Here is an 11,291-nt window from a genome sequence, read left to right as displayed (position 1 = left end):
CCCTACAACAAAAATGTAGTTTATATATATAAATTTAGGGCTTGGAGTTATGTGGTTAGCTTTAAATACTTGCATGCAAACACTGCAAGGATTTTGATGGTGAACTCTGCGAAATAGTAGGATTTGGGCATGCTTTTGTGAAGTGTCTGAGTAGGAAAACTTCTTCCATTTAGCATAAACAGAAAGAATCCCTGGTTCTCATACCGTGTGCAGGTCATATTCATAAAACCCTTCCCAACAGTGATATATATTAGCAGTCTTTGTGTTAGATTTTTCATATTTGGACCCTGTGCTTCTTGCAGACAAGCAGACAGGAGCCAGGACTTGCAGATCCCTTCCCTGGGTAGGTTGAGAAGACTAGCATTGAATGTATTCATTTTAAGGCTATGAGAAAGTACAAATGAATTCAGTTATAGTGGAGTGAAGGTTTGGGGAGAAAGGGAAAAGACAAGTTAGTAATTAAAAACCATTTCAGTCATGTTTTTAGTTGTTTATTTTGTTATAAAAAGATCTGGCCTATGATAGATTGCTAGACAAATGCAAACTTGGGAACAAATCAGTTAAATAAGCAATAAGAATAAGCCATTTTTAAAATAAGTAAGCACCCATTAAGTGCCCTCTTCAGAGCTCACGTTTTACATTTTTGTATCATTGAAACTGACTTTATTTTAAAAGCTCTCACTCTTCTTTAACCAAACTTACACCAGGAATAAAGTTGTATAGTTGTATTACACATCCCTGCAGCCAGTAGCACTCATTCACAATAGTAATAGGAATGGTATAAAGCCCTAGGTCCAGATCATTCTTATCTCAGAAATATCAATTGGAAGAGTCACAGAGGAAAGAAATCTCTGCAAGAATCTACCTATCACATTATCCAGTTTCCCTTCCCCAAGAAAAGCCAGCAATGTCAACTTTAAAACATGATAGCTCCCTGGGTAGTCATGTGGATTCCTAAGAATCTTTAGGAAGCCAAAGTCATCTGCATGGAGACCCCTTGTCTCTCCATTGGATCTGGACACAATTGTACACTATCTGCTCCAGCTCCCTAGTAGTGTACCTCCATTACATTTAATGGCAAAGCATAATGTTTAAAGATATATATAGTATATACACATCCACAGAAGTCTAGGCCAATATACAAAACAAAAATAGAAATAAACATATTGAGTTCATTTTTAGACATCAAATAATTGTATTTTATTTTAAGATACCAATCAGATAACTATCAGAGAGGCATTTGCAGTGTGAAGCAAGTCACCTGATGAGCGTAGGCAGCATAAATACGAAAATGCAGTGGTACTGGATACTAATGACACAAGAATGCAATGAGATGAAAGTGATGTCTCACCCACTCCTTTTTGCAAATAGAAATTGATTTGGCACAACAGAGACTGCTGTAATATTACAGTGTCTTCTAAGAGTAATATTGTTGTGTCTTATTGTATTTTCTTTATACTGACCCTTTAAGGCCAAAGCCCTCATTTTCAGCACTGCAGGGTTCAGATTGCTTTGTGGCAGTTTTTGCAGCACTGGTGACTCCTTGTTCACTGGCATGAGGAGCCAGGGGGCATTTTCTTGGTTCTTCTCACTCACAAGGACTGGGTCAGGCCAAGGTCAGAGACAGAGCGAGTTTAAGTGTTGCATACATATACAGAGGGCGGTTGTTTAAGATCCACCCTGGATGTGATTCCAGAGAATTATAATAATAAATAACTGTTAGTTCAACACAGGAGTGTCCAGAGTATTAGTGCTAAACTCACAACTTATCAAGTATTGAATTGACAAACGTTCCATTAGGCTGCTAAAGCACATCATAATCCTTTTGCACCCTGAATCAAAGTTTCTGGAGCACAAATGCTAATTATCACTTCTAGCAGCATTTTCGGTACCCTAAAATTAGCACAAATGCTAATTATCACTTCTAGCAGCATTTTTTACCCCCCTTCCCCTCTGAAAGCTTTCATTTTAAAATATTCTATATTAGAAAAGAAGGGTGGCATAATTACATTTGAAAGACAAGTAGGGAGAGCAACAGCACCCTTCAGATGACCTAAGGCACTGGAGTGCACAAAAGGATATTAGGAGTTTCTTTCCTTTTGGATACCCATGCATTCAGGTAGGCAGAAACATAACATGTGGACTTCTACATCTGTTACACCACAGAACTGGGGTTTTGTTAGACAGGTTGAAGACTGTTCCATCTCTGTTCCTATCACATACATGGTGTAATAAGTATTAGATGCTGGCAGCATTGTTTATGGCTGCTGCTTTTTAAAAAAATATCCAGTATAAGGGTCCCTATATGGAACATTCCAGCAGGGTTTTTCTTAGTCATGTTGCCAGCACACTGTCTCAGGGACTCATTGTGCTGTGAGTACCACTTGTTTTCCTCCCATGCTCTTAAGTCTTTAAAAGTTCTTTCAAAATTTAAAGTGAAGCTTTACTCTGAAAAGTAATGACATAATATGGCCCCTTCTTACACAAGAAATCCACTCCCTGAGTGCATGTTCAGAGTCTCATCTGCTCATTTAAGTAACTAAAATAAATTTAACTCATTTTTATTTTTATAGTTGTAGCCCTGCAGAGTGAAAACAGCTGCAAAAAAGTACGTTGAAAATTGATCCACTTAGTGCATCCTCAGCAGAATTGTTTGTTAAATGCAAATCAGTTACCCTTTACAATCCCTTTAAGGACATGGATATTATAATATTGTGTGTCTTATAATGCCTAGGAGCCACAATAATGGATCTGTTATGCTGTACAAATATAGGACAAAAGCACAATCTCTCTACTCCCCAAAACCTTGCAATCCAAGTATAAAATAGGAAACAATGGATATAGATGCAGAACAATGAAATGAGACAATACTGGTGAGCAAGGTAGAATGTGGTTTTGGGGCACCAAATGCCTAATTGTCAAGGTTTTGTAAGTGTCATGGGAAAAGATACTTTTATGGCTTTGAACAAGAAGAATGAATTACTTGACAGATGGTTACCAGTAGTTCTTACCAAAGAAGGCAGCATGGGAGAAAGCAAGAAGGTACTTATTTCAAAATGTGACCAGTGGGCAATGAAAACTGACACCTTTGGCCAATTGGAGGTGAGAGTTAACCTTACAGTACTGAATAAGAGATGTTTCAGGTGAGGGGTAGTCCATAAGGGGCCTTCGATGTGAAGTTAAATAGCTTATGTTTGATGCAGCAGAAAAGAAAAAGTGAGCGGAGAAACACAGCCAAAGCAATTGGCTAAGAAAATAATCTTTGTAGAAGCTTTCTGACTGTGTGCTAGGAAGGCAAGATTCAATTTAGCAAAGCAAGGAAAAAGGATGTTTCAGTAATTTAGAAGGGGTGATGAGACCCTGGAAGACAGTTTTACCTGTTTGAATAAATAAGAAAAGCCTTAGTTTAGATATGTTATGCAGAAACAATTTGTACAGCTTGAGAGCCTGATTATGGACAGGGGAGATTTTAATTAGTTCAAAATGAGTCAGGTCAAATTACTGAGAGAGAGATTTCCAATTTGTCTACACAGCCATAATAGTTGAATGTATGTTTGTGGCTGAAATGATGAGACAGCGACCTGTGAAATACTCTAAAAAAGCTGGAATAGGGGATGACGAATATCCTGTGAAGGATGCACTGAAGAAGTGATTAGAGAGGCAAGAGGAGATCCCTGAGAAAACAGACTTATGGAATTCAAAAGAGGATGAGAGTCCAAGAAAATATCCAAGGTTCAAACAACATGGTTCATGTTAACATGGATAATATAACAGTCTTAAAATTTGCCTAAGAGGTCTTTAGACTTTGGTTGATTACAGTGCAAAAAAGCAGAAATCAGATTGAAGAAGCTGTAGGAGGGAATGGAAGATAAACTCCAGGCATCAAGGCTAAGTACAGACAGTCAAAAAGTCTGAGGCTGAATTGATTCAGTCTTTGCAGGTTAGTTTAAGTTGCAGGGATTGAACTGAGGAACAACTGGACAGACATTCACTTTTGATTCAGGGAATGCAGTCACATGGCTGCAGTGTCTCAGGCTAGAAACCCAGGGGTGCTAGAACACAGCTCTCTGGCACATAGCCAGCATGGGTTGTGTGTTCACTTCATGTTCCTGCTGCCCCTGAGGTCCCTGGGATTTGCAGTCCAGAATCACAACAACCGGAGTCTGCAGGGTTGTTCATCACTTCCTCTTCCTGCTTCCAGATACCTCTGGACTTTGTAGTCCACAGTCACCGCCAGCAGTAAGTTTAGCAGCTCTGTACTCAGGGAAGGGAAGTTTAACCCCCCTGCCTGGCCCCTGACCCCAGCTGGGGGTGGGGGGGCAGTCCCTTCCTTCCTCCCCCCCACCCAGCCCTTCTCTGCTGGAGCAGACAGCACAGCTCAGCCCAGGGCTGGAAAGTATACTGGGATGCTTGAGGGCTGTGATTTAACTTGAACCAGGTAGGGGTCTGGCTCAGAAGTTTCATAAACCAATTTGACCCAACTCAGTTAAATATGATACTATATTCAACCAGGTTTATCTTAAACCAATTTCAGCCATTTTGAAACTGATTTATGTGTGTTGAGCTTCTGTTTTGTTACAGGTTTAAACCAGTTTCTGATTACTTAAACCAGTTTATGTGTAACTTCTGTCTCTAGCCCAATTGTTCACAGTGCTTTCCACAAGCTCAGAAATAAGAAGGAGGTCCTCAATAGCTAGTGATAATTACTCCAAGAATGGCTACTTCAAGAATGTATTCAATTCCTTTTTTAATCTGGCTAAACTGTTAGCTCCACAACATCTTGTGGCAATGTGTTCCACACTTTAATGACACTCTGGAAAACAAAAGGTCACAAAAGAAAGTTCTAAGCTTACTACCTACTAGTTTTATTTTGTGACCTCTAGTTCTTATATTGTGTGAGAGAGAATAAATAATAAATCCTTATTTAATTTCTCTTTGCCATTTAGTATTTTGTAAACCTTTATTATGCCCCCCACCCCCAATTGTCTGTCTTCTAAACTGTATAGCTAGGGACAGAAATGACACACAAGCTAGTTTAAGTAATCAGAAACTGGTTTAAACCTGTAAAAGAACAGAATTTCAATGCACATAAACCTGTTTCAAAATGGCTGAAACTGGTTTAAAATAAACCTGGATGGATGTAGTATCAGTTTTAGCTGATTGAGGTCAAACCAGTTTATGGAACTTCTGTCCCAGACCCCTTCCTAGTTTAAGTTAAATCAGAGTCCCTCCACATGCTTTGCAGCCCTGGGCTGGGTTATGCTGTCTGCTCCAGAAAGCAAGGTTGGCCCTGCCCCTCTACTCTCTAGCCAGAGGGGGGGGGGGGGGGGGGAGGGCTAGCTGACAAGAGGGTGGGGATGGAAAACCTGTCTGGGGATGGCAGCTGGGTCTGCCTGAGGAGAAAGCCCCTGTCAGACCTTTCTCCTCTGGAGGCGTGGGGTGGGCTGAGCAGGGCAATAGCCTGAGAGGCACTGCTTCCCCCAGGCAAACCCCTGCTGGGGTCTTGGACATGCTTTAATCCTCCCTTACCCTCCTCAATGTGCTGCCCACACCCCCTCCTCTCTCCTAGATCAGGGCATGCGGTGCAGGCAGGCAACAGCCTGAAAGGGACTGCCTCCCTAGGCAAACCCTGGCTGGGGTCTGGCAGAGGCTTTAATCTCCCATTTCCAGCTCAGTTTGCTGCCCATGCCTCCAGCTCAGTTTGCTGCCCATGCCTCCTGCTCTCTGCTGGAGCAGGGCATGAGGCATGGGTGGGCAATAGCCTGAGAAGGACTGCACCCCCCAGGCAATCCCTGGCTCGGGGCTGGGAGGGGCTTTAATCTCCTGTCCCTCACTCAGTGTGCTGGCACCGAGCCCTGCAGGAACAGACTGAGAGGTGGAAGCTGCTGGCAAAGACCTGACACAACCATCGCATACATGCTGGAGAAGGAGCTAAGGGAACAGGAGAGGGACTGCTTGTGCTGGTGTGACCAAAGAAAGCAGAGAACTACATTTACAATTGGCAGAAGACCAGCAGACTCCACCCCCTCCCATCTCTGACAGAAACTGAAGCAAGCAGTTGATAAGGGGAAGGGGGCATAATTCCCTTCAGCTCCCCCAGGCCATGGGGCAGGGGGAAGAGGCTGGGGAACGGGGCTAGTCCCCTGCCACCTGTAAGCACAGAGCCAAGCTCTGCAGGACCAGACTGAGAGGTGGGAGATGTGGGCAAAGACCTGGCACAATCATCACATGTATGTGCTAGAGACAGAAGAATAGGAGAGCGTCATAGGCAGTTTGAGTTAGTGTGACCAAAGAAAGCAGAGAACTACATTTACATTATGAAGCAGAACCGATTAAAGGTGAGAGACTGGAATACCTAAGCAATAGGGGTGTGCGAAGCGGGCCCTATTCAATTCATATTCGGCCCAAATCAGGTACAGTGATTTGATTCATTGATTCAGATCACTGTCCCTGATTCAATTCAGCCAAATCCAAATCTGAAGATTCAATGCTGATTCAGAGAATCAGCGATTTGGACAGCTTTAAATGTTTTTTCTACATGCCTCGAGGTACCAGTGTGGCTTGTGAATGCTGCGATGCTGGGGCAGATGGAGCATCCCGCAGGAGTGCAGGGGGCCGTCCACATGCTCAGCAGTGAACCCGGAAGTGGACTGGAAGTACTTCCGGTTCACTCTCAGGTCCTCTGAGGAGCACATGGGGGACCTGCCCTGCGTCCCCCCAGCTTGGCAATCACCCACAGGGGAATCCCAGGTGCCCTTCCAGACACAGGAGGCACCAGTCGCCAAGCTGGGGAGGCATGGGGGTGGGCCCCAGCATGCTCCCCAGTGGACCCAGAAGTGGACCAAAAGTGCTTCTGGTCCACTTCTGGGTCTGCTGCCGAGTGCGCTGGGGAGTCCCCCGCACTCCTGTGGGACTTTCCATGTGCCCCAGGATCTCAGCATTGATGAGCAACCTATTACCTAGAGGTATGTAGGAAAAACATTTAAAGCTGTGTCTACATCTGAATCTATGAATCTTTCTGAATCAATTCAGAGGGTTCCAGTTCGGAGAGATTAAAGTGTCCTCTGATTCGATTTGGATTCAGAGATTCAGCCACCAAATTGGGCCGAATCGCTGCCAAATCTAATCAGGGACTGAAGCTTTGTACAGCCCTACAAAGGACTTTCTGAAGACCTGGCTATAAGGAGTCCAGGTTGTATGTAGCTGTATTGGTCTAGAGCCAAAAGAAATTAGACCTCATGGTAGAGGTGATATCTTTTATTAGACCAACTAGATTTTTGCAAAAAAAATTTTTAATTGCAAGCTTTCATGCACCAGCATCATTCTTCAGGCATAGGAAAAAAGATTGTAGAAGTTCTCCTAGGTAGAAATGAAAGTTCATTTTCATAGGAGAGTTAAATGTGTTGTAAAATCTCCTGTTTGGCACAGTTCATTTTATACAGGTTAGGCTCAGAGAAAAGGTGGAATAGTCTGATTACCTCAAAGTTGTTTGGTGGCAAGCAGGATATAGTCACATTTCCTTCTGGTTCTGATGGTTCATATTTCATGGAAGAGAAAAAGGATGGAATACTCTTCTGGGTAGGAATTTCTTGTATGGTGAGGTGTCTCTGGGCTCTGTGATGATACAAATTACCATGAACAAAGGCAGGAGCAAGGTCTCAGGTTTCAGGTGGTAAAACTTGCTTTCCCCTTGTAAAGTTATGAAGATTTCATTTTAAAAAATCAGCTAAAATTTAAAAAAAATAAAGCTGGCAATTAAAGATTTTTTTTTTTAATTTTTTTTTGGCAAAAATCTAGTTGGTCTAATAAACGATATCGCCTCTGCCATAAGTTTTGATTCCTTTTTGCTGTAAGGGGACACTCTGCCCTCAGGATTACATAAGACCTATGCAAGGCTTTCTCTTGTCTTTTAGGTTTATTACATTCCATGGGTGACTGGTGCCACATTGCTACTCATCCCCTTTTCCAGATCATTTATGAATATGTTAAACAGCACTGGTTCCAACACAGATCTTTGGGGAACCCAGGTGTTTACTTCTTTCCATCCCCAAAACTGACTGTTGATACTCGCTCTGTTTTTTATGTTTAAAACAATTTCTAATCCATGAATGGACTTTCCCTATAATCCCCTGACTACTTAAAATTAAGAGCCTCTTATGGGGGACCTGGTCAAAGGGTTTTTGGAAGTCCAGATATATATTATGTCAGCTGGATCACCATAATCCCTCTGCTTATTGACACCCTCAAAAGAACTCTAATAGGTTAGTGAGATGTGATTTTCCTTTGACAAAGCCATGTTGGTTTCTCCCCAGCAAGTCGTGTTCATCCATGTGCTGGACATATTTTTTCCTTTTTTTCTTTTTAATTAAACATGGTTTTGCCCTGGATTTCAGTTGAATGAAAAAGAAGGCAAGGCATGTAAATCTTTCTGATTATGTAAAAATCTCGAGCCTGGTGGGTTTCCCTGTATGTAAGTCTGGAAAGCAAGTCTTTAGCAGTAACTGTCTCTTGGCAGTAGCTGTCTCTTTAGCAGTAACAGTATCTTTTGTCTTTAGCAGTAACTGTTTCATGGTATGCATTTCCTTAGGGTAACTGGTGAGACAGGGTTATTCTTCAGCTCCCAATAATGGGTTCAAACATTCATTAATTTTATTTAAATCAAATTCCTTACCTTTCTTTAAATTATGCAGAAATGATTAACCTTCACCATATTTTCTCTCGCAGCACAATATCACTCAGCTTTTAACACAATTATTATAATCAGTAGTATCATTTTCATTACACATATTTTTAAGAAAAACACAAGGCAATGATAGTATGTATATAGCAGCTGAGTTTTAAGATTTGCAGTATTTTCCAGGAATGTTTTGATCTCAGCAATACCAGACAAATGGTGCTTTTTATTGCAAATGGCCTATCAGTGGAATAAGGGTATTATTACAGAAATGACATAAATCTATTAGGAAATTGTTGTAGTTGGATGATAATCACAGAACATTAGGACTTCAATATTAATTTTGAATCATTTAGGATAATATCGCCCTGAGCTCAGGATTTGTATACCTCTTCAGCAGATTAGAAAGAAGAGGCCCAATAACAAAATGTTGCTATTTCTGCTAAATTTAATAAATACATAAAAGTTCTTGAAGCTTCTGTATTGTGGGGTCAACCTCCCCCCCCCCCCGCCAAAAAAAAAATCCCCCCAAAACCAACAGTAACTTGGATTTCACATAGAAAATGAAAAAAGTTTCCACTGTGTAAATGGGTTTATTTTCATTAAAATTCACAAGTGTAAAATTAATTGCGTCTGTTTCCCCAAGCAGTGATAGGACAATAACATGCCCTTGTTTATGTTCCCAAAGATACAGACTAGCACCTAAATATCATTTCCCAGCTCAGTTTGAAGATGTGTACAAGATACTGAAGTTCATCCTACAAAATAATATACTTGCACAATATGGAATAGACCCATCTCGGATCAGTGTTGCAGGAGATAGTTCAGGAGGTAACTTAGCTGCTGCAGTGGCACAGGAGGTAGGTTATTTATATTTTACAGGTTTAGAGACTTTGTTCTGTTAATTTTTCTTACTGGATTATTTTAAACAAAATATGTTTTTAAAACCCACAATTATCACACACAAACTAATCAACCTCCCAGTTATCTTTCAAGTCTGGTATGTGTGAGTTGTGAATCAGGCTGGCAGTGGATAAATACAAGGCAACTATCTCAAGTCCTATGGGCAAGTGTTTTGTGTCTGAGGCTGAGCAAACTGCTTTAGCACAATTTAATTTCCCTAGAACCATAGAATCATAGAGAAGTAGGGCTAGAAGGGACCTTGAGAGGTCATCTAGTCCAACCTCCTGCCTGAGGCGACAGGTAAATCAGGAGTACCACAGTGACCAATGTCTTTATCAGCTACAAGACTGATATAATATGCACAAGAGATCCCAGAAAGATAGTCACTGTCCCTTCCCCCTCCCCGCTCCCACAGAGGAAGGCAAAACCCAACACAGTCCATATCAACCTGACCAGGGAGTAAAATTCCTTCTTGACCCCAAATCTGGTGATTGGTCTGACCCTGAGCAGAGGGGAAAGGCTCTCTAGCTGAGAACTTCTAGCTGTAAGTCCTAGAAGGAGCATTGGCATACCCCAGTCAAAATCCCCAACCTCAGTTGTAGCCAATACCCAGTGCATCTGGAGTTGGATTAAAAACAAACAAACAAAAAAGCCCCAAAAACCTGAAGCAGTGGGGGTAGGGGGAGGGAGGGGCAGGAATCGTCCCATGCAGCAATCAGCAAACCCCAAAAGCATTGGAATTCCCCATAGTAGACCATAGGCATAACTTCACCTAGATTATCCCTGACCAACTTCCAACATCCATCTTCCTTAGGCAGTTTATTCCACTGCCTCACTGTCCTAACAGTGAAGAAGTTTTTCCTGATATCTACTGTTTCTAATGCTACCACTTAATAACACAGTAGCAGTCACTGATAACCCAGGTACTTGATACCACTACATGCTCTGGTGGGCTCTCCCCCAATATGAATTTGGGGAAAGAAAAAAGATGAATTTTGAAATATAATTTGGTCATGTCACATGGCCTGTATTCAGACAAAACTCCTTTCATGTTGACTCTATTAGGAATATTATTTGAAAAAAAGCTTGCAGAATGTAATCCATTTTGTTGGTGTGTCTACATGAGATGTTTACTGCGCAGTAGATTAATTAGTTGCACAGTAAATGTCTCAGTGTCTGCACATTTGTCCCTATTAAGCTGGAGTAAACTAACAAACTCTGCAGCAGCACTGCCTGCCAGCTAGCCCCCACCCTGAAGCATCCTTATGCCCTAGCCAGCCCCTCTACAACATGTTGAGCCAGGGAAGCAGCCCTGGGCTAGCAGGATGATCCCTTAGACCCCTAACCAGCCAGGGATGCTTGACCCAGCTCAATGTGCTGTACTCCCAGGTGCATGTTCAAATGCAGTAAACTTTGGAATTTGTTGCTCCAGAGTGTATCACTCCCAGACTCATGTTCAAACGACGTGCCTGGGAACAATAAACTCTGAAGCAATCATGGGCAACTAGTGCCTCCTGAACCTGCGGGGCACCAGCAGCTGATTGCTGACCGGGGAGGGGGTGGGGGGGATGTCCCCCAGCAGCTGATTGCTGACTGGGGAGTGGTCCCCCAGCGGCCAATGGCAAACTGGAAGTGCCACCAGCACTTCTCTCAATGCCCCCACATTCTCAGGGGGGGCACCGGCCATCACCCCCCCCCCACGCCCCAGCCACCA

The 11,291-nt window shown here is 42.4% G+C and overlaps 1 protein-coding gene across 1 annotated transcript in view; it reads left to right on the top strand.

Annotated features, from left to right (window-relative positions):
* Window positions 1–11,291, top strand: part of AADAC (arylacetamide deacetylase) — a 58,397-nt gene that overhangs the window by 43,499 nt on the left and 3,607 nt on the right. Inside the window, exon 4 of the mRNA XM_006034036.3 lies at window positions 9,363–9,534. Coding sequence (XP_006034098.1) covers window positions 9,363–9,534 — 172 coding nt within the window. The remainder of the gene's footprint in view (window positions 1–9,362; window positions 9,535–11,291) is intronic.

This window comes from Alligator sinensis, unplaced genomic scaffold, assembly GCF_000455745.1.
Source record: "Alligator sinensis unplaced genomic scaffold, ASM45574v1 scaffold1127_1, whole genome shotgun sequence".
NCBI lineage: Eukaryota > Metazoa > Chordata > Crocodylia > Alligatoridae > Alligator > Alligator sinensis.
The sequence above is the reverse complement of the archived record's forward strand: the minus strand, read 5'-3'. Positions and strand labels throughout refer to the sequence as shown.